Genomic DNA, 27,933 nt, shown 5'->3' with positions numbered 1-27,933 from the left:
ACTATCTCTTCTGTCTAGAAGGGTCCTGTCTTCTTCATTATTTTATTCTCATCACTTAGAATGGTGCCTGGCACCTTAAAAGGTGCTCAATAAATATTTGTTGAATGAGTAAATGTCGGATGAGAGAGACTGCCTCGGGAACTAGCAAGATGCCATCAAGAAAGGCTGCATCAATTCACTTCCTTGCCAACCGTGTAGAATAGTGTTCTATGCCTTATACGTCATTCCAATGTTAGGTGTACTGACCTTTTTAACTTGGCAAGGTGTGTTGTGTCAGTTCTGTAGTTGTAAATGTAGTTTAAAATGCCTATGGTTTCAAACAAGAGGTCCGTTCCTTAGACGTCAGTGCTGCCTAGAGCGAAAGTGCCTGGATTCTGCTATTTTAAAGGATCCCTTTCGGGACTGCGGCGCCTTTTGTCCTGACCACGTGTGTTCCCGGCCGGCCCGCCCGCCAGCCCTTCGCAGTCCAGGAACCAAATCCCGCGCACCCCGCGCACCCCGCGCACCCCGCGCACCCCGCGCACCCCGCGCACCCCGCGCACCCCGCGCACCCCGCGCACCCCGCGCACCCCGCGCACCCCGCGCACCCCGCGCACCCCGCGCACCCCGCGCACCCCGCATGCTCCCTCCCACCAGAGCCCGGAGCCCAATCCCCGGGCATCCCAGGCGCAGGACCACAACCCCCTTCCGCCCCTCTCCACAGGCGTGCGTCGCGCTGTCTGCGTCATCGCGCCGCGCCACGCCACCACTAGAGCCCGGGGGAAGATGGCCGCAGCTGTGCTCAGTGGGCCCTCTGCGGGCTCCGCGGCTGGGGTTCCCGGCGGGGCCGGCGGCCTTTCGGCGGTGGGCTCGGGCCCGCGCCTCCGCATGCTGCTGCTGGAGAGCGTGTCCGGGCTGCTGCAGCCGCGAGCGGGGTCCACCATTCCTCCCGTGCATCCCCCAGTCCGTTCGGCCCCACACTTGCCCGGGCTCATGTGCCTGTTGCGGCTGCATGGGTCGGTGGGCGGGGCCCAGGTGAGTCTGTGGCCGGCGTGTGGGCGGCCCCGGTGGGAGGTGGGCGCGGCATTTGTGCGCCAGGCTCACGGGGCCGCGGCTGCAGTGGTCCGGTGGAGGGGAGAGCTGGGTGCAGAAAGCGAATCCGGGTATCAGTCTGCACGAAATTCACGTATTTCGCCCTTTTCAGCCACGAGGAGGAACTCGGGAACACATGGGCCTCGTTTCTCTATTGCTAGGCTATTGGTAGTCACACACGAATGGATTCCATTCCAGGCCCCGTCGCTAGATCTGTGATCTTTAGCTTCTTTTTCCTCTGGGAGTATCCGTTTTTTGCGATTTTTTCCTGCTAAGTGAATGTGTATTGAACAAGTAAATATTTACTGAACTCATACTGAGGGCCAAGTACTGGATGCTTCAGTTGGTTATAGATGTGATGGTGATGAACAGAATGTTATAAAACACTATGAGCATTGTATAGCAGGGACCTCTAACCCTACTCTGGAGAATGGGGTTTAAGCTGAGACCCCCAAGGATGCGTAGGAGTTGGTAGGGAAAGAAAATGGGAAGAGTGGTTCAGTCAGGGGGAAATTCATGTGGGAAGGCCCTGTGGTGGGAAGGAGCGGAAAAGAAGGGCTTTGTGCCTGGGGCTCAGGGGGAGGGGAAGAGAGTGGGCGCTGTGAGGCTGGCGAGGTGGGTAGGTAGTGGACAGGTCATGTAGAGCTTTTTAGACGGGTTTAGCAGGGTTCTTTGGGTTATACTAAGAGTAGAATCTCACATCCATTCAGTTCTGCAAGCTAGAAACCCAAATGTCATCCATCCTAAACACTTTTTTAAAAATATATTTTATTGATTTTTTACAGCGAGGAAGGGAGAGAGATAGAGAGTCAGAAACATAGATGAGAGAGAAACATATCGATCAGCTGCCTCCTGCACATCCCCCACTGGGGATGTGCCCGCAACCCAGGTACATGCCCCCGACCGGAATCGAACCTGGGACCTTTCAGTCGTCAGGCCGACGCTCTATCCACGGAGCCAAACCGGTTTCGGCAACACTTTTTTTTCTTGCTCACACACCTCCATACGCACTCTGTTAGGTCCTGTTGGTTTTATCCTCTGAGTAGTTTTTAGATCTGTCCACTCCTTTCCATATCTTTGTCATTGCTTCCATTCTAGCTTGAACCCCATCTTGTTCAGATGAAGCCACTGATTCTAAGAAGATATAACATGTCTGTCTATGGAAGGTGTTCCTTTACTATCTCTTGCCCTCCAGCCTTTCCCCCAGTCCTCCCCCAAATTCTACCCGTGCTTCGAGACTGATGTGCACGAGGTCTTTCTTGTCCAGCCTTTGTTATGGGACCTTCTGAGCTCTATGCTTCCTTCCAGGAAGAGGGTTGTCATAACCCGCTGGGTGGTCCAATTATCTTAGCCCCACATTCATGAGGAATGACCTCATTTATTACTTGTATTAACATTACTCCTCATTGTTGAGGGTAACAAAGCTGTGCCTCTGCTATCTCAGCCCAGTTTCAGAAGCAGGAGCTGATTACATATTTCCTTTTCCTTCTAAATCCTCTCATATTCCTAAGTATTTCTGAAATGTTACATATTCTGTGCCTGTGTATGTGTGATTTCTTTCATCATCTTTTTCAAGTTTTCCCCTCCTCCCTCAAGGTGAGCTACATGAATTTATTGTCTTGTTTATTTTCTCTAAGTGCCTAAAAGTCGAGTAGAATTTTGAGTAAAGAAGCTAAAGGTGATGTGGGAAGTGAGACTCCTTCCTTTAATATTGCATGTATCACATTTTTTGAGTATATCCTGCCTTGAGTTTTTTCTACTTGTGTCTCTGATACTGGGTCTTCAGTACTGTATTGGAACTGTATGGTTTCCCTTGCTTCCCCATAGATTTTCATTCGGCAAACATTTATTGAGTATCCGTTATGTGTTAGCTACTATTCCTCATCTTTAGGCTAGATAAGCAAGACAAATTTCTTGAGAGAGATTCTAGTGTAGCAGGGATGAGTAATGAAGGTAAGCAATAGGCTTGGTGCTTGAGAGAAAAAGAGATCTGTTGATTGGTCCGTCCACCTAGGCTTAATCACCAACATTGCTTTCCCATAGGTTCTGACAGGGAATTGAATTGCCGATTTGATTCTCTACTTCATGTAATCTGTTGATTCACTCTAATGTATTCTTTATTTCAGTTACTGTATTCTTAATTTCTGACTGGTTCTTTTTTATGTTTCCTATATTCATTTTATGTTTTCTATATTTATTTTCTATAATCTCTTTGTTGAAATTCTCACTGAGATCATTAAGCATATTTATAACCAGTGTTTTGAACTCTGCATCTGGTAGATTGCTTGTCTCCATTTGGTTCTTTTTCTGGAGTTTCTTTGTTCTGTTCTTTCATTTGGAACATGCTTCTTTATCTCCTCATTTTGGCAGCTTCCCTCTTTGTTTCTATGTATGAGGTAGAGCTACCATGTCTCCTGGTCTTGGTAGAGTGTCTGTGGGGCCCAGTGGCACAGTCTCCCTGGTCGCCTGAGCTGGACGCTCCAGGTGTGTCCCTTGTGTGGGTTGTGTGTGCCCTTTTATTGTAGTTCAGCCTTAATTGCTGTTGGTACATCAATGAGATGGATTAATCCTGAGGCTGATTGATTATGAGGACTGGCTGTGACTACAGTGGAGGAGCCATTGTGCAGGGGTTAACCCTATGGAGCAGGATTTGCTCTATCAGGGTACTGGTGCCTACTGAGTGTGCCCTTTGAGTATGTCATTTCTAGAGGTGGTTGGGTGGTGCTCTGATGTGGCCTGAAGCTGGCCACTGGGTGTATTTGTTTTGGGGTCTCTTGGGAGGTGCAGGCCAAGGTTAGCTGCTGCTTGTACCCTCTCAGAGCCACCTAGTACGAGCTACAAAGTAATGTGCAGATCGTTGCCATTTGTGCTGGGCTTGGAGGTGCCTGGGAGAGGTTAAGCTATGAACTGAGGTTAGGTGCTGCTAGTGCTGTGTTTGGGGTTGCTTAGCTAGTTGGGGCATGGTGAAGCCAGGTTCTGCTTGTTGGGGGTTTGTGAACCTTTGTGAGATTTTAGGAAACTCTGAAGCATGAGCCGAGACAGACTGGTTATTTTATTTATTATATTTAAAAAACACATTTTTATTGATTTCAGAGAGGAAGGGGGGGAGAGAGAGAGAGAGAGAAAGAGAGAAACATCAGTGGTGAGAGAGAATTATTGATCGGCTGCCTGGGAATTGAGCCTGCAACCTGGGCATGTGCCCTTGACTGGAATTGAATCCTGGACCCTTCAGTCCGTTGGTCGACGCTCTATCCACTGAGCCAAACCAGCTAGGACTGTTATATGGAAAAGCTACTGGAAGCCATTTGGGTGGGTTGGCAAGTTGGGTGGGTCAAGGTAAGGAAATTACTAGGGTGGGGTGAACAGTGTTAGCCAGGTTGATGGAGACTCAGAGGTAGTGCCTGCCTGCACCTGTCAGGGAAGAGCCCAGCAAAGGAACAATGGCTTCTGCCAGTATTTCTTTTTTTTTTTCCTTTTCTTTTTAATTTGTCTGTATTTGCCATAACTTTTTAAAGCAGAATGTGACGAGAGCACTGCACTTCTATTCACAAAACTTGCTCTGAGTAACTTTCAAACGGCTTTACAACATGCCTAGGTAGTTTATATTTCTGCTATGCTACACAATGCTTTTCTTTGCAGACAAACCCTATGGACAGTTACTACCATTGTGTTGGTCAGCTTAGCATACTAACTTCTAGAGGCCATACATGCAGTTGATAAACTACAGGGTGTGTTGGGCTTAAAAAGTAGATCTTAGAGGAGGAAGGTTGTTTTAACCATGCATCTCAGAACACTTTAGCAACGAAGATTTAGTTTACTTAGGAATCTGCTTGCGAGATAAACACTTCAGACCACAAAGCTAACAAACATTAGGCTGCATGTATCTTACAACAAAGATAGCCCCGTTCTGTTAAAACAGGCCAACATGGAACTAGGAAAGAAAAATGAGCCTGGCTTCAGTGCTTGAAGTATCACAGTCTCATACACATAGAGGGGGAAAGGAACCCAGTCTTCCCTTTAAGTAGTTGTCATGCCATACATATTTTAAAAATGTTAACAAAAATAAATAAAAAAAATTAAAAAAAATAAATAAAATGTTAACAAAAATAAAGGAAAAAGTCCTTGAAAATATATCATCCAAGTTCTGCCAGTATTTCTGCCTGGGAGAAAGCTCTCTCTCTAGCCCAGTGGTTCTCAACCTGTGGGTCGCGACCCCTTTGGTGGTCGAACGACCCTTTCACAGGGGTCGCCTGAGACCATCCTGCATATCAGATATTTACATGACGATTCATAACAGTAGCAACATGACAGTTATGAAGTAGCAACGAAAATAATTTTATGGTTGTGTCACAACATGAGGAACTGTATTTAAAGGGCCAGAAGGTTGAGAACCACTGCGCTAGCCCTTGCCCCGAAGCCAGATAATTTAGTTGCTGCTCCCTCTATGTCCCTGCTGCCTTTCGAGCTGCTGCACCAGGGCTGGAGTTCAGAGGGAGCCAGTCCGAATAAGTCTGTGCACGGGATTCCATAGCCCTCCGTCTCACTGCTGGTTTTCACAGCCAGAAGTTACGGGAACGTCTCTTCTTGGTGCTGGGACCCTGGGCTGGGGAGTCTGGTGTGGGGCTTGGACCCCTCACTCCTCAGGGGGCACCTCTGCAGCTGAGCTATCCCTTCAGATTTTTTATTGCCACATGTGGGTGTGGGACCAGCCTGTTCCACGTTTCTGCCCCTCCTATCAGTCTCTGGCTTCTTCCGTATATCCTTAGTTACAGGATTTCTGTTCCAGCGGTTCTCAACTTGTGGGTCGCGACCATCGGAAAACACACATAGCATATCAGATATTTCATTACGATTCATAACAGTAGCAAAATTACAGTTATGAAGTAGCAACGAAAATAATTTTATGGTTGGGGGTCACCACAACATGAGGAACTCTATTAAAGGCTTGCAGCATTAGGAAGGTTGAGAACCACTGGTAGGCTGTTCTCAATGATGGGTGTTCTGTAGTTTAGTTGTAATTTTGATGTGGTCATGGGAGGAGGTGAGTACAGCATTTACCTACTCGTACACCATCTTGACCAGAAGTCTACCTTGGCATTCTTAACAGGTCTAAGGAAGCCAGGGACAGGAGGAGGGGGATTTGTTTGGGGGTGAAGGAGGAAGGGAAGCAGGTGAGTTCAGTGTCCATTAAAGCAAGCATTTACGAATGTCTCCTCTGCTAGGTGCTGCTCAGGGATACACCGGTGAAGCAGACCTGTCTTTGGGTCTGGTCGCTGGGACGAGCTGGGCTGGCCTCTGTATAGCACTAATCTGTGGGCTGGACAGGAAAAGAAGGGGTCAAGCATGACGTGACTTGGAGGAAAGCCTGCAGGACAGGCTGCTGTGCGTGTCACCTGCTGAAGATAGGACAAAGGCCGCGGCCTCTAGTCTAGAGGAATGGTCTTTTCTCCTCCGAGGAGGTGGGACTCCAGAAAAGGCTTCATAGATACCGGGACACGGCAGGGCTTGGGGAAATTCTGCACCTTTAGCCTCCTGTTCCTGACTCACTTTCCTGTTTTCTTCTAGAACCTTTCAGCTGTTGGGGCGTTGGTGGGTCTCAGTAATGCACGTCTCAGTTCTATCAAAACTCGGTAAGTCTTTAACCCTTTTTTCCCCCTCCAGAAGGATGTTTCCTTAGGAAGTGAGCTTACAGCTGTCCGTTATTGTCCACCCATGGAGTCAAGAAGTTTGCTCCCAGGCGGCTGGGGAGTGTCATTCTTTCATGAACTCGCTTGAGCTGGATCCCACCCATTCCAGCCCCACCTGGGATTATGAAGACCTCTGTTCCCTTTCCTTGCTGCCTGTACCTCACTCCAAGTCTTCTGAGTATTTCAGGATTTAGAAACCTCAGTGACCTGGAGGTGAAGTCTTGCTGTAGTCTAGTCCAGTGAGTGTGAAAGAGCAACATATAGCTTTCTCTGAAGTCTAGCCTCCACCTTGTTATCACTCACTCCTTTCTTAAAAGGTTTGAGGGCCTCTGTCTGCTGTCTTTGCTGGTTGGGGAGAGCTCTACAGAGATGTTCCAGCAGCACTGTGTCTCTTGGCTTCGGAGCATCCAGCAGGTCTTGCAGGTAAGGATTCAGCTGCTGCCCCGACTGCACCCCCTCCCCCAACCATTCCTTGTTCCCCATTCTGGATGTGGTGTATTCTTTGTGGCTTGGACATTTAGTTCTGAGGACAGAATAATTAGCAGTTTTCTGACCGTAGGGAGGATAAGCTTCAAATGGAAGTCCTTTTAAGCTTTTTGATATTTTCAACTACTGAATTATTTTAATTCATCTGACCTTTCACACACTGTAACCTCTAACTGTTTCACTTCCTCATTAGCTTTTCTAATGAGTGACATCTCTAAAGCTACTTTTTCCAGGTGGATTTCTTTTTTCTTGCCCACTCCTTTCTTTCTCTTTCAACATTTTAATATTTTTCTATTTTTACATCTTTGATGACATCTCCGTTTACTTCTTGGACAGTCATTCTGAGCACATGTGGCAGGCTGTGTGCTAAGCTCTGGGAGACAGTGGTAAGATGGACGTAGACCCTGCTTTCATGGTGCTGAGTCTTGCTCTGGGGCTGGGAAACTTCCTATGAAGTAAACGTTTATAGATAGTAAATCTTTTATGTTTTGCAAACCACATATGGTTTCTGTTGCATGTTGTTTTTTTCTTTGGTAGTTTGCCAACCCTTTAAAAATGTAAAAATCATTTTTTAGCTTGTGGACCATCAATCAGCTGCCTCCCACTGGGGATTGAGCCTGCAACCTGGGCATGTGCCTTGACCCGGAATTGAACCTCGACCTCTTGGTTCATAGGTCGACGCTCAACCACTGAGCCATGCCGGCTGGGTGGGCACATTTTTTTAAAAATATATTTTAATGATTTTTCATAGAGAGGATGGGAGAGGGATAGAGAGTTAGAAACATCGATGAGGGAGAAACATTGATCAGCTGCCTTTTGTACACTCCTTACTGGGTATGTGCCCGCAACCAAGGTACATGCCCTTGACTGGAATCGACCCTGGGACCCTTCAGTCTGCAGGCTGACGCTCCATCCACTGAGCCAAACTGGTTAGGGCCATTTTTTTTTTTTTTATGCATTCTGGAGAGAGAGGAAGGAAGAGGGAGAAAGAAACACCAATATAAGAAACATCCATCTGTTGCCTCACGCATGCACCCACAACCTGGGTATGTGTCCTGACTAGGAACGGAACCCACAACCCTTCAGTGTGTGGGGCAACGCTCTAACCACTGCACCACTGGCCAAGTCCAAACCGTTTTTTCCTTCATGAGTTCCAGGGTAGGTTTGAGCCAGCTTAGAGATGCAGTGATTTTGTTGCGGCTGAGACTTTGTTATTTAGTCTGAGAGTGCTCTTCCACTGAAGGGAGGGAGAATATGGGAGAATCAAGCTCTTGAGCTCTTCCAGTTAGATCTTTCAGTTGTAGATTTGTTACTCTCCCCCTCTCCCAAACAAATTCTTAGGACCCCAGATACCCCTAATATGAAAATGTAAACACATGTTCTTTCTGTGGACAAATATGTGACTTTTGAATACCCCATGTCTCCAATGCACTCTGTTCCTAGTGGACCTGATGGTAGTGTTGACATTAACCGTGGTGTTTCTCAAAAGCCCCGTGTTGTCATCCCTCATTCCTCCTCCTGGTGACCATGAAGATGAGGTTGGAAGCATGGGGTGTTGTTGCTTTTCAGTCCCAGGACCCCCCCGCCACGATGGATTTGGCTGTGGTTGTTCTGAGGGACCTCCTCCGATATGCAGCCCAGCTTCCTACAGTCTTCCGGGACATCTCCATGAACCACCTCCCTGGCCTTCTCACTTCCCTGCTGGGCCTCAGACCAGAGGTGAGACACCTGCCCAGTCCCTCTGCCCTTTGCCCCTTTTAATGCCTGTCTTACTCAGACGGCTTGGATTAAGAAATGTGATGGGAAGTGATTGGGGAATAGGATGAAAGAAGTGAGAAGAAGGAAGGGCCAAGAAAAAGTGTATGAGGAGGGACCTTGGGGGTTGTGGGGTGGAGAGGGGGGTCTATGGGAGTATTGGACTCTCATCTCTTCCTTGCTTTTCCCCCCACAGTGTGAGCTCTCAGCACTGGAAGGAATGAAGGCATGTATGACCTATTTTCCTCGGGCTTGTGGGTCTCTCAAAGTAAGTATTCATGGCAATTCCTCTTCCCACCACCTTAAGCCTTATAGCTATCTTACCTCAGATGCTATTTCTGAGACTTCTAAGCACCTGTCTTCTGATTTTTCTATCATTGATCTCCATAGCTTTAATTATACCACCTCTTAGCACTTCACATGCATTATCTCGTTAACCATCACTGATGAAGAAATTGAAATTAAATAACTTGCCTAAGATCAATAGAGATGGATGAAACTAGATCTGATGCTAAAGCCCAGGCTCTTAGCCCTGGGCTCATTCCTCTTTTTGCCTTTCTCCTCTGTACCTCTAGAGTGCCCTGCCTGTTTTTTCTACCATCTGCTCTTTTTTTTTTTTAAATTGTTTTATTGCTTAAAGTATTACAAAGAGTATTCCATATGTCTCCTTTTTCCCCCCACCCTTAACAATCCCCTGGCCTCTCCTACCCCCCCAGTGTCCTATGTCCATTGGTTGTGCTTATATGCGTGCATACAAGTCCTTCGGTTGATCTCTTACCCGCCCCATCCTGTCCCCCAACCCTCCCCAGCCTTCCCGTGTAGTTTGACAGTGTGTTCGAGGCAGCTCTGCCTCTGTATCTATTATTGTTCAAAAGTTTATAATGGTCTCTATTATCCATAAATGAGTGAGATCATGTGGTATTTTTCCTTCATTGACTGGCTTATTTCACTTAGCATAATGCTCTCCAGTTCCATCCATGCTGTTGCAAATGGTAAGAGTTCCTTCCTTTTTACAGCAGCATAGTATTCCATCGTGTAGATGTACCACAGTTTTCTAATTCATTCATCTGCTGATGGGCACTTAGGCTGTTTCCAGATCTTAGCTATGGTGAATTGTGCTGCTATGAACATAGGGGTGCCTGTATCCTTTCTGATTGGTGTTTCTGGTTTCTTGGGATATATTCCTAGAAGTGGGATCACAGGGTCAAATGGGAGTTCCATTTTAAGTATTTTGAGGAAACTCCGTACTATTCTCCACAGTGGCTGCACCAGTCTGCATTCCCACCAGCAGTGCACGAGTGTTCCTTTTTCTCCACGTTCTCTCCAGCACTTGTTGTTTGTTGATTTGTTGATGATAGCCATTCTGACAGGTGTGAGATGGTACCTCATTGTTGTTTTGATTTGCATCTCTTGGATGATTAGTGACTTTGAGCATGTTTTCATGTCTCTTGGCTTTCTGAATGTCCTCTTTTGAAAGGTGTCTATGTAGGTCCTTTGCCCATTTTTTGATTGGATTGTTTACCTTCCTTTTGTTAAGTTCTATGAGTTCCCTATAAATGTTGGAGATTAAACCCTTATCGGTGATAACATTGGCAAATATGTTCTCCCATGCAGTGGGCTTTCTTGTTGTTTTGTTGATGGTTTCTTTTGCTGTACAGAAGCTTTTTATTTTGATGTAGTCCCATTTGTTTATTTTCTCTTTAGTTTCCAATGCCCTAGGAGCTGTATCAGTGAAAAAATTGCTTTGGCATATGTCTGAGATCTTGTTGCCTTTGGATTCTTCTAGTATTTTTATGGTTTCCCGTCGTATATTTAAGTCCTTTATCCATTTTGAGTTTATTTTTGTGTATGGTGTAAGTTGGTGGTCTGGTTTCATTTTCTTGCATGTATCTGTCCAATTTTCCCAACACCATTTATTGAAGAGACTATCTTGACTCCATTGTATGTTCCTGCCTCCTTTGTCAAATATTAATTGAGCATATTGGTTCAGGTCAATTTCTGGGCTCTCTATTCTATTCCATTGATCTATATGTCTGTTCTTGTGCCAGTACCAGGCAGTTTTGAGAACATTGGCTTTGTAATACAGCTTGATATCTGGTATTGAGATCCCACCTACTTTGTTCTTTCTCAGGATTGCTGCAGGTATTCAGGGTCTTTTTTTATTTCAGATGAGTTTTTGGAGGAGAGTTCGTTCTAGATCTCTGAAGTATGCCGTTGGTATTTTAATGGGAAGTGCGTTGAATTTATAGATTGCTTTGGGTAGTATGGACATGTTAATGATGTTGATTCTACCAACCCAAGAACATGGTATGTTCTTCCATCTGTTTGTGTCTTCCTCTATCTCTTTTTTCAACGTCCTGTAGTTTTCTGAGTAGAGGTCTTTTACCTCTTTAGTTAAGTTTATTCCTAGGTATCTTAATTTTTTTGGTGCGATGGTAAATGGGATTGTTTTTTTAGTCTCTCTTTCTGTAATTTCACTATTGGTGTATAGAAATGCCATAGATTTCTTAGCGTTAATTTTGTATCCTGCTACATTGCTGAATTCATTTATTTAGTCTAATAGTTTTTTGATGGAGCCTTTAGGGTTTTTTATGTATAATATGTCATCTGCAAATAAGGACAGTTTTACTTCTTCTGTTCCAATTTGGATGCCTTTTATTTCTTCTTGTCTTATTGCAATGGCTAATACTTCCAGTACTATGTCGAACAGGAGTGGTGAGAGTGGGCATCCCTGTCTTGTTCCTGTTCTTAGGGGAGATGGTGTTAGTTTTTGTCCATTGAGTATGATGTTGGCTGTGGGTTTGTCATATATGTTTTTTATTATGTTGAGGTATGATCCTTCTATTCCCACCTTGCTGAGAGTTTTTATCAAAAATGGGTGTTAAATTTTGTCAACCACTTTTTCTGCATCAATTGATATGACTATGTGGTTTTTTTCTTTCAATTTGTTTATGTGATGTATCACGTTTATTGATTATCTGATATTGTTCCATCCTTGCATCCCTGGGATAAATCCTTCTTGGTCATGGTGTATGATCTTTCTGATGTATTGCTGGATCCGATTTGCTAAGATTTTGTTGAGGATTTTGGCATCTATGTTCAGGAGGGATATTGGCCTGTAATTCTCTTTCATTGTGTTGTCTTTACCTGGTTTTGGTATTAGGGTGATGCTGGCTTCATAGAATGAGCTTGGAAGTGTTCCTTCCTCTTGAATTTTTTGTAGTAGTCTGAGGAGGATAGGTTTTAGTTCTTCCTTGAATGTTTGGTAAAACTCCCCTGTGAAGCCATCCGGTCCTGGGCTTTTCTTTGCTGGAAGCTTTTTGATGACTGCTTCAATTTTTTCCATAGTTATTGGCCTGTTGAGATTTTTAGATTCTTCCTGATTGAGTTTTGGAATGCTGTATTTTTCTAGGAATATGTCCATTTCCTCCAGGTTGTCTAGTTTGTTGGAGTAGAGTTGTCCATAGTATTTTTTAACAATCATTTGTATTTCAGTGGGGTCTGTTATTATTTCGCCTCTATCATTTCTGATTTTGTTTATTTGGGTCCTCTCTCTTTGCTTCTTGGTGAGCCTGGCTAGAGGTTCATCATTCTTGTTTATCCTTTCAAAGAACCAGCTCTTGGTTTCATTGATTTTCTGTATTGTTTTTTTGGTCTCTATGTCATTTATTTCTGCTCTAATCTTTATTATCTCCTTCCTTCTGCTCACTCTGGGGTTTTCTTGTTGCTCTCTCTCTAGTTCTTTGAGATGTAGAGTTAGATGATTTACTACCATTTTTTCTTGTTTGTTGAGATAGGCCTGTAGAGCTATAAACTTCCCTCTCAGGACTGCTTTCATTGTGTCCCATAGGTTTTGGATTGTTGTGTTTTCATTGTCATTAGTTTCCAGGATGTTTTTAATTTCTTCTTTGATCTCATTGGTAACCTAATCAATATTTAATAACATGCTATTCAGCTTCCAAGTGTTTGAGTATTTTGAGTTGTTTTTATTGTAGTTTATTTCTTTTTTTTTTTTTTTTGTAGTTTATTTCTAATATTATGCCATTTTGGTCTGAGAAGATGCTTGGTATGATTTCAATCTTCTTGAATTTGGGGAGACTTTGTTTGTGACCCAATATGTGGTCTATTTTTGTAAATGTGCCACATGAGCACTTGAGAAGAACGTATATTTCGTGGCTTTGGGGTGAAATGTTCTGAAGATGTCAATTAAGTCCATCTGATCTAGTGAGTCATTTAGGATTGCTGTTTCTTTGCTGATTGTTTGTCTAGAGGATTTATCCAGTGATGTCAGTGGTGTATTAAATCCCCTACTATGATTGTGTTGTTGTCGATCTCTCCCTTGATATCTTCCAGGAATTTTTTCTATGTATTTGGGTGCTCCTGCATTGGGTGCATATATGTTTGTCAGGGTTATATCCTCTTGTTGTATTGATCCTTTTAGTATTATGAAGTGGCCTCCCTTATCTCTTGTTATGGCCTTCACTGTGAGGTCTATTTTGTCCGATATAAGTATTGCTACCCCAGCTTTCTTTTCATTTCCATTTGCCTGAAAGATATTTTTCCATCCCTTCACTTTCAGTCTGTGTGAGTCCCTTATTCTGAGGTGGGTCTCTTGTAGACAGCAAATATATGGGTCATGTTTTTTTATCCATTCAGCCACTCGATGTCTTTTGATTGGAGCATTTAGTCCATTTACCTTTAAAGTTATTATTGAAAGGTACTTGTTTGTAGCCATTTCTATTTTTTGTGGCTGTTTTCTTTCTGAGCTTTTTATTTCTTCTTTTTACACCAGTCCCTTTAGCATTTCTTGCATTGCTGGCTTGGTGGTGATAAACTCCTTGAGCCTTTTTTTGTCTGTAAAGCTTCTTATTTCCCCTTCAATTTTGAATGATAGCCTTGCTGGATAGAGTATTCTTGGATTCAGTCCTTTGCTTTGCATCACTTTGTAAATTTCCATCCATTCTTTTCTGGCCTGATGTGTTTCTGTTGAGAAATCATTTGATAATCTAATGGGAGATCCCTTGTATGTAACGTTCCGTCTCTCTCTTGCAGCCTTTAAGATTCTCTCTTTGTCCTGAACATTTGCCATGGTAATTATGATGTGTCTTGGTGTGGGTCTTTTTGGGTTCACCTTGTTTGGGACTCTCTGTGCTTGTGTGACTTTTTTCTTCCCCACCTCAGGGAAATTTTCTGATATTTCTTCAAATAGGTTTTCTAACCCTTGTTCCTCTTTCTGTTGTTCTGGCACCACTATTATTCATATGTTGTTTCGTTTCATGTTGTCCCATAGCTCCCTTAGGCTCTCCTCCTGTCTTTTAATTTTTCTCCCCAATTGCAGTTCAGTTTGGGTGTGTTTTGCTTCCCTGTCTTTTTCTTTTTTTTTTTTTTAAATAATTCTTTTATATATATATATATATATTTTATTGATTTTTTACAGAGAGAAAGGGAGAGAGATAGAGAGTTAGAAACATCGATGGGAGAGAAACATCGATCAGCCGCCTCCTGCACATCTCCTACTGGGGATGTGCCCGCAACCCAGGTACATGCCCTTGACCGGAATCGAACCTGGGACCTTTCAGTCCGCAGGCCGACGCTCTATCCACTGAGCCAAACCGGTTTCGGCTTCCCTGTCTTCTAATTCGCTAATTCGGTCCTCTGCTTCTCCTAGTCTACTGTTGAAACTTTCAATGGTGTTTTTTATTGCAGCTATATCACTCTTCATTTCTTCTTGGTTCTTACAGAATTTATTGATTTTTTTTTTCATCTGTTTCTTCTTGCTTCTTGCGTAAGTTGTTGATTTTTTCCTCCATCCGGTTTATGCATCCTAGGACCCTTAATCTGAATTCTTTTTCTGTCATGCTGCATGCCTCGGTTTCACTTAGCTGTTTTTCTGGCGAGTCTGCCTTTTCTTTCCTTTGGGGGTTTCTTTGTCTACCCATGTTTGATCTCACCGACATATCTAGATGTTGAGTCATTCAGGGGCCGCTCCTTGGGTGGCAGTGGCTCCTCGGGCTGTGGTTGCTCCTCTGGCGGTTGTTGTAGCAGCTGCTCCTCAGTTTGCAGGAGCTCCTGTGGTGGGTGCTGTTCACCGCTGTGGTGGCTCCTCTGGCTGGTGGGGGGAGTGTTCACACATAGCTGCTGTTCCTCAGACAGAGGGTGTGCTGATCACGAGTCCGCTGTTCCTTGTATGGGGTGGGCTAAACACGCAGCTGCTAGTTCTTGAGCTGGGGCGGACTGCTCATGTGGCTTCTGATCCTTGGATGGGAGCTGGCTCCACTCTGATGTGGTGGGCTGCTTGTGGGGCTACTGCTCCTAGGACCGGCTGCTGCTCGTTGGACAGGTGCAGGCCGTTGTGGCTCTGCTCCTCAGACCCGTGAGTGCTGTGTAGAGCTGCCACTCCTCGGATGTGGGTGGTCTGCTCTTGTGGTTGCTGCTCCTCGGACCGGGATGGGCTGCCGCTGCTCCTTGAATGGGTCCGGGCTCCTCGCAGAACTGCTGCTCCTCGGATGGGGGCGGGCTGCTCACTCAGCTGCTGTTCCTCGGATTGGGCAGGCTGCTTGTAACGGCTGCTGCTGCTTGGGCGAGGGTAAGATGCTTGTACAGCTGCTGCCCCTCGGACTAGTGCAGGGTGCGGGCTGTGCGCAGCTGCTGCTCCTCAGATGGGGGCCGGCTGCGCAGGGCTGCCTCTCCTCAGACGTAGGAAGACTGCTTGTGTGGCTGCTGCTCCTTGGACAGATCGGACTGCTCGCGTGGTTGCTGTTCTTTGGACGGGAAAGTGGGCTGCTGACACAGCTGCTGCTCCTTGGACAGGGGCAGGCCACATGAGGCTGCTGGTCTTAGGCTCGAGGCAGGCTGCTCACAGGGCTGATGCTCCCTGGACTAGAGTGCGCCGCTCACGTTTCTGTTGCTCATGTGGTTGAAAAAGTAATGTGAACAGAAGTAGGAAATAAAGGAACAAACAAAAAAAAAGGAGAACAAAGAAAGAAAAATGAAAATAAAAGCAACAAACAAAAAAGGGAAAACAAAGAAAAAAGAAAAAAGAAAAAAGCCAACAAAATAATAAAAAAATAAAATTGAAAAAATGAAATGTCATTCCTTTGGCTGGCTTATGGTCCCAGTTTCCTGGAATGTCTGTGATTCTGTTGTTGTTGCTGGGACTGAAAGTCCCTCTATCGGCCACACCCTGTTAACTCTCAGGGATTAATCAGATTATTTTAATCCTTCACCTCATACACGGTGGAATCTGGGTGTGGCTGTATTCCTTGCCTGGGGCCTCGAGGGAGGAAATTATAGCCTCAGGAGAAAAAATGGCTGCCCAAGGCCTGGGCTCAGGGGTGATTCAGCACTCAATTTGCTGCCACCTCTCCTGACCCCTCTTCTCTCCCCAGCCTCTCCCCAGATTTCACTCGTCCGCACCTTTTCCCTCTCCTCAGCACGGGTGAGTGTCTGTATCCGAAATGTCCTATGAACAGGGTTCAGTGAAAACAAACAAACGCCGGCCGCAGAAATGGGGAAGGCTGAGTTTCTGTAAGCTCCTCTCTTACTGGCACTGCATGGTCTGGTCAGCGCTTCAGGCTGCCCCTTTTAGGCTCAGTCCTCCGTAATTACGGAACCCAGATCTCAAATCCTCCGGTGCTAACAGTCCCGTGGATCTCCTTTCCCCCAGTCAGGGGCTGTGCCTGTCCCAAGAGACGCGGCTGTGTGTCCCTACCCTCTGCTCTTACTTTGTTTCTAAAACTCTTGTAATTTCCTCCAGGAAGCCTTCCCGATTTATTACTTCCCTATAACCATGTCTCCTACACATTATCTTATATTCCTGACTAAATACCCTTAGTCACTTCCAGAGAGGTCAGTGAAAAAGTTAGCTCTGTTTTCAGCGGTAACATGAATGGATGGATGGATGAATGAATGAATGAATGAATACATTCTGCCAAAGCAGTAGCAGTTAAAGGGCCCTTTGTAATTGACACATCTGTTGTTTGCAGTATAATTGGATGTCAACTAGTACCTAAGAACAAATAGGTGTTCTCCTGTAGATTAAATGTTCTCTGTTTTATACTCATAGCTTGATAAACCATTGGCCATTTCATTCAGATGGAAGGACAAATCTATATAGAGAACTGGAATTAGCATCAAATTAATAATTGTTCTGTGTAACTGATGTGCTTAACTGTATCAGCCATCAGCACTGTCAATTAAGGGGGAGTTTGCCATTCAAATTATCTTTTTTTTCTAAAGTTTTTTTTTATTTTATATTTTTATTGATTTCAGAGAGGAAGGGAGAGAGAAACATCAGTGATGAGAGAAAATCATTGATTGGCTGCCTCCTGCATGCCCCCTCCTGGGGAGGAATCTAGCCCGCAACTTGGGCATGTGCCCTTGGCCGGAATCGAACCTGGGATCCTTTAGTCTGCAGGCCGATGCTCTATCCATTGAGCCAAACTGGCTAGGGCCATTCAGATTATCTTGAAAGTAAGTTCACATGGTTCTTTGACCAAATCAAGAAAGTAAAATAAAGGGTAAGGGAACTGGTATTTATTAGGTACCCACAATGTGCCAGGCACTCTGTCAAGTGTCTGAGATGTGTCATTGTGTGGAGTTGGTGTCACCAAACTAACCAAGAAACAGGCCCACAGGTGTTTAACTAACTTAAGGTTGGTATCAGATCTGTTTGCCTTTAAAGCCTGTTCTTCCCCCCCCCGCCCCACACACACACACTTAAACTCTCTAGAAGCTTTTAAGAACATAGACAGGATTGACAGGTAGGCTTCAACACTAATACCAGCTCTGAGCAATTGTTAGTGGCTTGAGAAGGATTGTGAGCCAGATGGGGAGCTCTGGGCACACATGCTGTGATCTGGGGGTGGTGTCTGCAGTGGCTTTAGTAACTGGTTAGTTGTATCTGAAAAGTTCCCTGAGCAGATGACGCTCCTCAGAGAACATGGAGTCCTGTCCTTGTTGATTCTCTATTTTCATGTGAACTCCACTAGTGACAGGCAATAGAATCTTTGGGTAGGCAGGGCAGGACTTTTGTCAAGAAGGTATTTGGAGTAACTCATGGATTTTACTAAAGCTTAGGAAAAGTTTTTTTTTTTTTTACTAAAGCTTTATCAGGTTTAGTAAAAACTGCTTTTCTTCTGAAATGGTCTATAAATTATTAAATTACATGGGCTAGACCAGCCGTGGGCAAACTACGGCCCGTGGGCCGGATCCGGCCCGTTTGAAATGAATAAAACTAAAAAAAAAAGACTGTACCCTTTTATGTAATGATGTTTACTTTGAATTTATATTAGTTCACACAAGCACTCCATCCATGCTTTTGTTCCGGCCCTCCGGTCCAGTTTAAGAACCCATTGTGGTCCTCGAGTCAAAAAGTTTGCCCACCTCTGGGCTAGACAGATCTTTGTCCCTGACCCCTCACTGGTCAAAATTTGTGAAGTGTTACTGCAAATAGCTTCTTTGATTCAGCTTGGTTTGGGGTTGTCTGTATCTGCCTGCATTCCCCATGAAAGTGGAAGGAGTATTGTTACCTTCAGGGTCAAGATTTGAATAGTCAGGGAGACTAGAATGCTAAGTGTTTTTCTCTGTTTGTGCCTCTTAATTTTCATTGTGAGTGGTCAGGAGCATTAATTTATAATTTATGATCTTTTGTCAGACACTTTTTTTTTTTTAAATTCTTTATTATTTAAAGTATTACATGTAGTATTACATATGTCTCTTTTCCCCCCATTGATCTCTCCCCGGCCACCCCCACCCCTAGCACATGCCCTCACCCCCCTAATGTCTGTGTCCATTGGTTATGCTTATATGCATGCATATAAGTCCTTTGGTTGATCTCTTACAGCCCCCCCAACCCTGCCCTGCCCTCCCTCTGAAGTTTCAGAGAGAAAGGGAGAAGGAGAAAGAGATAAAAACTTCAATGATGAGAGAATCATTAATTAGCTGCCTCCTGCACACCCCCCTACTGAGGATTGAGCCTGCAACCTGGGCATGCGCCCTTGACTAGAATCAAACCCAGGACCTTTCAGCCCACAGGCTGACGCTCTATCCATTGAGCCAAACCAGCTAGGGCCAGACATGTAGTTTTTGAAGTCATGGCCTGTATTTTGAGTATCCTTTCCAAACCAAACACTTTCGTGTGTTAACAGGATATGTGTGCCTTTATGTCTTTAAGAACATGTCATCTGAAGAACTTCTCACTGTTGAGGATGTTGAGGATTTTGTCTTTGTTGCCAGCATGCCCGATAAGAATCTGTTTTGTACAAAGGCCCTAGGGGCAGTTTGTACTGAGAAAATCTTAGGAAACATACTTGCCATTTTGGAAAGTTACTGTTTTCTGTCCCATCGCCCAGAAGCTCCCAGGGCAGTTGCAGTCTCCTCCTGAATGGTGTATCTCAAGCATTCCCAGTCCATGAGGCTACTTCTGTAGAGGCTTTACCTCTCCTTCCCAAATCCATTAGTAATTCTGTGGAATCAGCGGGAGGCCTAACCCCAGGCCAAATCCAATAGTAATTCCTTGGAATCAGCGGGAGGCCTAACCCCACTCTTGAGAGATACCCTGGGCGTGCTTGCTGGCTGCGCTTGCATTTCAAGTGAAATGTTCCAAGTGAGCCATTGCACAGGCCACCTGTGGTCAGAGCCATGTCTGTCCTCCGGCTTATTGCCGTTACATAAGCAGACTTTTGTTGGCCTCAGCCCAGCTTCTGGAGCCAGAGTCTCAGGAAAAGTATGAGCGGTAAATTGGCCGGAAGGGCTGAGTGCCACTCTAGTTGGGGCTCTGGCAGGTTTCTAAGAAATCTTACCCTGGGAGAAGCCGGTGCGTCAGGAGACCTGTGGATGGTTATTGTGTTTGGGTTGAAGTGCTCTGAGTCCTACCACATCTGGCATGACAGTGCTGTCCAGGTCTTTATCCTGGCATCAGCTGTGACAGTGCTTGTCTCGTGGCCAGTGAGAATCATGAAGTGCAACGTGGGCAACTCCGTGGTTCCTGCCACAGGGTCGGTGGGAGGGAGTCCTTGTTTCTGAAACACACACTGACAGGCTTCTGCTCCTACTTTGCTCCCCCAAGCCCCCTGCCATGTGTCTGGTGCCCCTGCTGATTTGTCTTGAGATTTGTGTGAGTGACGTCCCATCCTCCCTTCTCCAAAGTCCATGCTTTCTAGGCTGGGATTTAAGGCCTCAGCCTGCTTCTCCTTGGCATCTTCTGGGTCTGTAGCTCTCAGCAGTGTTTTCCCCTCTCTGGTCGCCTGGGGATTCTTCCCTTTCTTTTAAACATAGCTCAGTCCTGCCCTCCTAGTCCTGCCTTCTAGGATCGGTCCCACTGGACCCTCCCTCTATCCCCCTCTCGGAATAGTGAATGCTACTGTGGGTTCAGGTGGTTTTCCATATACTGGTCTTCCTGACTCACTCACATCCCACTGAAAGTGGAAATCCCATCTCATTTCGTTATAGGTCTCCTTCAGTGTTCTTACCCTTTTTTATGCCATGGACCCCTTCCTGAATTCATAAAATAAAATACATAGGATTTTAAGAGAAACCGATTCTGTTAAAATGTATATTTTAAAAAATTTTGATAAGAGTAGTATGTGCTTCTTCATGAATATGTTAAACAACAAGATCTAGCGGCAGGGCTAATTCCGACTGAATTTCAAATTAGTGATACATGTGAATGGTATCTCGAGATACCCTGTTACAATTATAATGTGAAATGAAAATGAGAGATTTTATTGGTGACAGCCAGAGGTACTGCTAATACTACTATGGCTTTCTGTTGACATTTAAAGTGGAAATAAATTCTACCTTTTACTTACATGTTAGTGAAAAGGACACAATTCCCCCGCCCCCATCAATTTCATAGGCCCCTTTGATTCTACCCCCAAGTAAATTGTGACCCAGGTAGGACACTTCTGGGCCAGCACCTTCACATTCACATAGCAGGCAGAGTAAATGTTTGCCAGCTGACAGGTTACTGCTCCGAGATGTGCTGCCTCAGTTCTTCTCCAGAGGTCTTCACCTGCCCTCATACCTCTGATTAGTGCCTCAACTCCCAGCTTGGGCCATCACTTCTTCTGTAAGCTGGTAGGGAGTTGGGTGTGGGGCTTGCTGCTTTTCAGCACTCTGTGACTTTTTGGCTTGAGGAAAAATTGGCATCAGGGATTACAGTGTCTGTGGGGCCCAGGCCAGACCCGTTCCCCACCAGACAGGGAGGCTGAGGATGAGAGCTGACCTTCAGGATGTCTTTCTACTGTGAGAGCATGTCTGCTTCCAGGCATGATACCCTATAAAATACTTTGCTTCCTGTGTCTGCAGGAAAGAAAAAAGGCAAGGGCTTAGATTCTGCTGCTGGGAAGGGACAGGGTGTATGTCTCTGGCCCTTGGAGCTGACTCACCAGCCTTTTCCTCTTTTCCACAACCCAGGGCAAGCTGGCCTCATTCTTCCTGTCTCGAGTGGATTCCTTGAGCCCTCAGCTGCAGCAGGTAAAGGAAAAGGAGGCAGATGAAAAGCGTGGGCATGAGTTGGAGCTTCTCTTAGTTCTCATTCTTAGCACTTCTCTCTCTCTCTTTAAAAAAAATATTTTTATTCATTTCAGAGAGGAAGGGCGAGAGAGAAACATCAGTGATGAGAGAGAATCATTGATTGGCTGCCTCCTGCACCCCTCTACTGGGGATTGAGCCCATAACCTGGGCATGTGCCCTGACCGGGAATCAAACTATGACCTCATGGTTCATAGGTTGATGCTCAACCATTAAACCATGCCAGCTGGGCAGCATTTCTCTCTTGGTACTGCTTGGACCACGTTCCCACTTCCCTTCCTGTTGGCATACTCAAGAGGCACAAGATCTTTGTCCTTCTGCCCCATAGTCCCTTTTCTATGTTCCTAGAGCTGTCTGTGATCTCCTTGTCTTGGCATTGGTGGCGCTGGGGTGTCTGGCTGGGCTGGATTCCCATCTGACCAAGCTTCTGACCTTTCTTCTGCAGTTGGCGTGTGAGTGTTATTCCCGGCTGCCCTCTCTCGGGGCTGGCTTTTCCCAGGGCTTGAAGCACACTGAGAGCTGGGAGCAGGAGCTACACAGCCTGCTGGCCTCATTGCACAGTCTGCTAGGGGCCCTCTACGAGGGAGCAGAACCAGGTAGGGAGCATGGCTAGTAGGCAGTGGCAGAGTGGTTGGGGGATGTGGCAGCAGGGAACCAGGAGGGTGGCCCAGAGAGTGGGACAGTTGATTTCTAGGCAGAATGGTGGGTCATCTACCAGAAATGCAAAGGGAGGGGACGGACAAGCCCTGGAGTGAGAAGCTGCTGTGTTTCCGTCCAGCTCCTGTGCAGTATGAAGGCCCTGGGGTGGAGATGCTGTTTTCCCTGGAAGATGCTGATGCGCATAACCTTTTCCGGCTTCGGCAAAGGTTTTCCGGTCTGGCCTGCTGCCTGGGGCTCATGCTCAGGTGAGTGAGTGCTGGAGGGGGCGTGGGCTGGAGGGGGCGGGATTGATCTGGGGTGTGTTCCGCATCATGAAGAAGGAGGTTGAGGTGGGCCAGTCATGCTGGGGGACCTGTGCTGAGGATCTTCCTGCTCTGACTCTCTCCAGCTCTGAGTTTGTGGCTCCTGTGTCCATCCCTGTGCAGGAAATCCTGGATTTCATCTGCCGGACCCTCAGCATCAGCGCCAAGAATATTGTAAGTGATGTTTGTCCTCCGTTCCCAGTCCTTAGGACCCAGGGCAACCAGGAAAGTAGTGTGGGATCTGAAGCTCCCCAAATGATATCATCCCTGAGGTGTCTGGCCAGCGCCTTACTTCTATCCGAATGCCATTCCTTGTGCTTCTCCAGACACATGCACAGAGTGGTTTCTCTCCCCTGGTGCGAGGACACCGGTAGCACATGCTTCGAGGGGAGGGCAAGCACGGGGGCCAGCCAGACATTGCCGAGAGGCAGCCATCCTCCCCTCATTCTCCTTCCGGGCTCTGTTTTATAGGATGGGGGTTTGACCTTGTTGGGAGAGGTGGGCCGGGGTGGGTTCCTTACATGTGTGTCCATATGTATTTAGTCACACACATCTCCATCTCCCTTTCCCTCTGTGTCTCACTTCCCTGCTCCTTTTGCCGATTTCATTCTGCAGAGCTTGCTTGGAGATGGTCCCCTGCGGTTGTTGCTGCTGCCTTCTATCCACCTGGAAGCCTTGGACCTGCTCTCTGCGCTCATCCTTGCGTGAGTGGACTAGGCGGAGTGTGATGAAGGGACTGGGACATACTGGGAATGGAGGTCACTCTTGTGTCTTCGCCCCCAGGTGTGGAGGTCGGCTTCTGCGCTTTGGAGCCCTGATCAGCCGCCTGCTTCCCCAGGTCCTCAATGCCTGGAGCATTGGTAGGGATACTGTCTCTCTGGGCCAGGAGAAGCCTTACAGGTGACCATCAAGGATGGGGATCAAGGGGGGGGGGGGTGATTGACGAGGCCATGCAGGTGGGCTGGGAGCTGAGGGAGGAGAGGCATTCATAAGCCGCCCTGCTCACTCCACAGCGCCATGCGGACCAAGGTGTACGCTGTGTTAGAGCTGTGGGTGCAGGTGTGTGGTGCCTCGGCAGGAGTGCTTCAGGCAGGAGCCTCAGGAGAGGCCCTGCTCACCCACCTGCTCAGTGACATCTCCCCGCCAGCCGAGGCCCTGAAGGTGAGTGAGGCTCTGCCCACACTCTCCTGTGCCAGGACTTTCATCCTGCACAGCTGGTCCATGTGAGCCTCCTCATTCAACACCGCCGCCTCACTCTGTCCTGCCTTCCTGTTTGCCTGTGAGTGTGATTTGTGTTTCCCTTCACCACCAGCTGCGCAGTCCCCGGGGGAGCCCTGATGGCAGTTTGCAGACGGGGAAGCCCAGCGCCCCCAAGAAGCTAAAGCTGGACATGGGGGAGGCTGCGACCCCTCCCAGCCACCGCAAAGGGGATAGCAATGCCAACAGCGATGTGTGTGCAGCTGCGCTGAGAGGTGGGTGAGGCCTGTGCCCTGCACCTTCCGAGTGCTGGGATGGCTGGGGCTCTAGCCCCAAACCAGGCATTGAAGTAGAGGGTGTGGATAAAATGCAGAACCAGCTAAAAACCTTCAAGAGTGGCCAAAGGAGCAGAAGCAGCCATGCAGCTCCCAGGGCTGTGGCAAAATCTCGGATCTGGGCAGGGGAGGGGCGCGTGCGAGTGTTGGGTCGTTTATATTGCCCCGGGGTCTCATTTATCTTGTTGCATACCCTCTGCACCTGCCAGGACAGCTGTAGCGAAGGGTGAATTCCTGCTTTGTGGTGCTTACCTTCCCTTCAGGCAGGCGGCTCAGTGGGGTTTCCTCCCAACACAAGTGCTCATTGGGTGCAGAAGTATAGTCAGTGACTGTGTGGTGAGTGGGTGACTTTCCTTGGGGCTTCCTGTATTTCACTGCCTGTCACCCCACCCCATGTGAAGAGGAGACCCAGTGCTTCTCAGATATAGAAGTGCACATTTACAGTGCACCTACATCATCCGCAGCCCTGTGCAGTGCGATCCTCATTTCATGGTGGAGAAAGGAGCTCAGAGCAGTTAAGTGACTTGCCTGAACCTCGTGCTGCAGAAGCCCTTCTCTCAGTCCTGTTAGTAGCAGGTCTCTTACACACTGTTCTTCTTCCCAGGCCTCAGCCGGACCATCCTCATGTGCGGGCCACTTATCAAGGAGGAGACTCACAGGGTTAGTGGAGCCTGGTCCCCATGGAGATTGGGGAGGGGCCACTGCCTGTCCCTGTGAGGGCTGTGCCCCTGGAGAGCGTCCATTGCAAGTTGGGAGGGGGCCCTGGAGAAGGGTTGGGTCGTCGAGGTGGTGTCTCAACTTGTGCCCTGCATCCTTTTCAGAGGCTGCATGATCTGGTCCTACCCCTCGTCATGGGTGTCCAACAGGGTGAGGTCCTAGGCAGCTCCCCATATACCAGCTCCCGCTGCCGCCGGGAACTGTACCGTCTGCTGCTGGCTCTGCTGCTGGCGCCTTCTCCTCGCTGCCCGCCTCCTCTTGCCTGTGCCCTGCAAGCCTTCTCCCTGGGCCAGAGGGAAGACAACCTTGAGGTAACTGCAGACGGGCCGAGTCCATCTCTTTGGTTTGAGGGTTCTCTTGTTGCTGAGCTGGCAGGCTCTCCTCTCTGGCACCATAGCACCCTGTATTCCTGATGCTCACACTTGCTTCCTCTTCCTTCCTCAGGTCTCTTCTTTCTGCTCGGAAGCACTGGTGACCTGTGCTGCTTTGACCCATCCCCGGGTTCCTCCTCTGCAGTCCATGGGCCCCACCTGCCCCACACCTGCTCCAGTTCCTCCTCCTGAGGCCCCGTCTCCATTCAGGGCCCCACCCTTTCATCCCCCGGGCCCCATGCCCTCAGCAGGCACCATGCCCTCAGCTGGCCCTGTGCCCTCGGTGGGTCCCCTGCCCTCAGCAGGCCCTGTGCCCCCGGCAGGCCCAGTGCCTCCAGCACGTCCTGGACCTCCAGCCACAGCCAACCACTTAGGTCTCTCTGTCCCAGGGCTGGTGTCTGTACCCCCCCGGCTCCTTCCCGGCCCAGAGAACCACCGGGCAGGCTCAAACGAGGATCCCATCCTGGCTTCCAGTGGCACTCCGCCACCTGTGCTACCCCCAGATGAAACTTTTGGGGGGAGAGTGCCCAGGCCAGCCTTTGTCCACTATGATAAGGAGGAGGCGTCTGATGTAGAGATCTCCTTGGAAAGTGACTCTGATGACAGTGTGGTGATCGTGCCAGAGGGGCTGCCGCCCCTGCCACTCCCACCCCCCTCAGGCAGCACCCCACCCCCTGTTGCCCCAGCTGGGCCACCAGCAGCCTCCCCTCCTCTACCAGCCAAGGAGGAGCCTGAAGAGCTTCCTACAGTCCCGGGGCCTCTCCCTCCACCCCCACCCCCTCCTGTTCCCGGCCCAGTGACACTCCAACCACCGCAGTTGGTGCCTGAAGGAACTCCTAGTGGGGGAGGACCCCCAGCCCTGGAAGAAGACTTGACAGTTATTAATATCAACAGCAGTGATGAGGAGGAGGAGGAAGAAGAAGAGGAGGAAGAAGAGGAGGAGGAGGAAGAGGAGGAGGAAGATTTTGAAGAGGAAGAAGAGGATGAGGAAGAGTATTTTGAAGAGGAGGAAGAGGAGGAAGAGTTCGAGGAGGAATTTGAGGAAGAGGAAGGTGAATTAGAGGAAGAAGAAGAGGAGGAGGAGGAAGAGGAGGAGGAAGAGTTGGAAGAGGTGGAAGAGTTGGAGTTTGGCTCAGCAGGAGGGGAGGTAGAAGAAGGAGGACCTCCACCCACCAGCCTGCCTCCAGCTCTGCCTCCCCCCGAGTCCCCCAAGGTGCAGCCTGAGCCAGAGCCAGAGCCTGGGCTACTGTTGGAAGTGGAGGAGCCGGGGGCCGAGGAGGAGCGTGGGGCTGAGACTGCACCCACACTGGCCCCTGAGGTGCTCCCCTCCCAGGAGGAGCTGGAGAAGGAAGGGGGAAGCCCCCCAGCGGGGCCACCTCCTCAGGAGCTAGTGGAAGAGGAGCCCAGTGCTCCTCCGCCAGCCCTGTTGGACGAGGGGACTGAGGGTGGGGGTGATGAGGTCCCCCCCCCACCAGAGACATCTGCAGCTGAGGAAATGGAGACAGAGACGGCCCCTCCCCAGGAAAAGGTGAGTGGGCCAGGCTGGGAGGGCAACTCTGGGTGGGGAAGGTGGGGTGGGGCGGGCTAGAGGAAGAGGGGGTTGCTTGTGTTAGGGAAGGGCTTTGTCCAAGCCTGACCCACTCCTATATGTGTGTGAGGCTGTTTTGAATCATGTCTTTGTCCCTTAAAGGAGCAGGATGACACAGCTGCCATGCTGGCTGACTTCATTGATTGTCCCCCTGATGACGAGAAGCCACCACCGGTCACAGAGCCTGATTCCTAGCCGTCTCCTACACCCCCACTCGTTTCCAATAAAGTTATGTACTTTGGCATCGACTGCTGCTTCTGCCTTTTGCCACAACTGTGTCCCCCCTCTACCCCTTGCCTTCGTCAGCACCTCCCTGGCAGGAATTTGGCAAGTTCACCCCAGGCCTTCCGACCCGTTCTTGAGATTTGGACATTCCTGGTCAGTGTCTGATCCCTTTAAGCAGTTTCATATCCTAGGCCTTGCCGGGGTGCATGTGTGAGCAGGAACCTAGAGGAGTAGACGTGCGGGCATTGGAATCTATGGACTGGAGGTAGGTGCCCCCTGGTTCTTTCACGCAGTCCATTGAAGGGTGAACATAAGGAAAGGGCCTTGGAAATGCAGAAAAGGGAGTGACTTCCCAGCTGCGTGTATTCTGTGAAGTGACGTTTGAGCTGATTTTGGGAAACTTAGGGATTTTAAAGTTTCCCTCAACTTGTTTTTTCAAAAATTTCAAGCCTGCAGAAAAGTTAGAAGAATAGAATAGCATAATACCTTCGCGTAGGCTAATCAGTTGGTAACATTTTCTCATGTTAGTGTTTATAATGTCTGTATCTGCATATAGACTTGTATTTATATATGTACTTAAACCTGGCTGTAATCAATACACAGGTATGCCGAGGCCGGTTTGGCTCAGTGGATAGAGCGTCGGCCTGCGGACTGAAGGGTCCCGGGTTCGATTCCGGTCAAGGGCATGTACTTGGGTTGCGGGCACATCCCCAGTGGGAGATGTGCGGGAGGCAGCTGATCGATGTTTCTCTTTCATCGATGTTTCTGACTCTCTATCTCTCTCCCTTCCTCTCTGTAAAAAAATCAATAAAATATATTAAAAAAAAATACACAGGTATATGTGCACACATTTTTTTTGTGTGGGGCCATGTTGCAGACGTCATGACCCTTCACCTCTAAGTTCTTCAACATTAACTCCCAGGGTTAAGACATTTTTCTACATAATCACAGTACCATTATCAGACCTAAGAAAAGTCACAGCAATAAAATATTACGTGTACTATA

The 27,933-nt window shown here is 47.7% G+C and overlaps 1 protein-coding gene across 1 annotated transcript; it reads left to right on the top strand.

The window, feature by feature from the left end:
- The first annotated feature begins 727 nt into the window (after positions 1-727).
- PELP1 (proline, glutamate and leucine rich protein 1) lies at positions 728-27,933 on the top strand. Its single transcript, XM_059668876.1, has 18 exons — positions 728-1,014; positions 6,637-6,701; positions 7,076-7,181; positions 8,814-8,963; positions 9,196-9,267; positions 21,417-21,476; positions 21,979-22,129; positions 22,312-22,438; positions 22,582-22,669; positions 23,111-23,199; positions 23,279-23,395; positions 23,509-23,656; positions 23,808-23,967; positions 24,632-24,687; positions 24,849-25,055; positions 25,189-26,643; positions 26,806-27,531; positions 27,764-27,933. The coding sequence occupies exons 1-17, from the start codon at positions 766-768 to the stop codon at positions 26,896-26,898; spliced, it is 3,393 nt and encodes a 1,130-aa protein (XP_059524859.1). The 5' UTR covers positions 728-765; the 3' UTR covers positions 26,899-27,531; positions 27,764-27,933.

The sequence above is a fragment of the Myotis daubentonii genome, chromosome 16 (assembly GCF_963259705.1).
Source record: "Myotis daubentonii chromosome 16, mMyoDau2.1, whole genome shotgun sequence".
NCBI classification, from domain to species: domain Eukaryota; kingdom Metazoa; phylum Chordata; class Mammalia; order Chiroptera; family Vespertilionidae; genus Myotis; species Myotis daubentonii.
The sequence above is the reverse complement of the archived record's forward strand: the minus strand, read 5'-3'. Positions and strand labels throughout refer to the sequence as shown.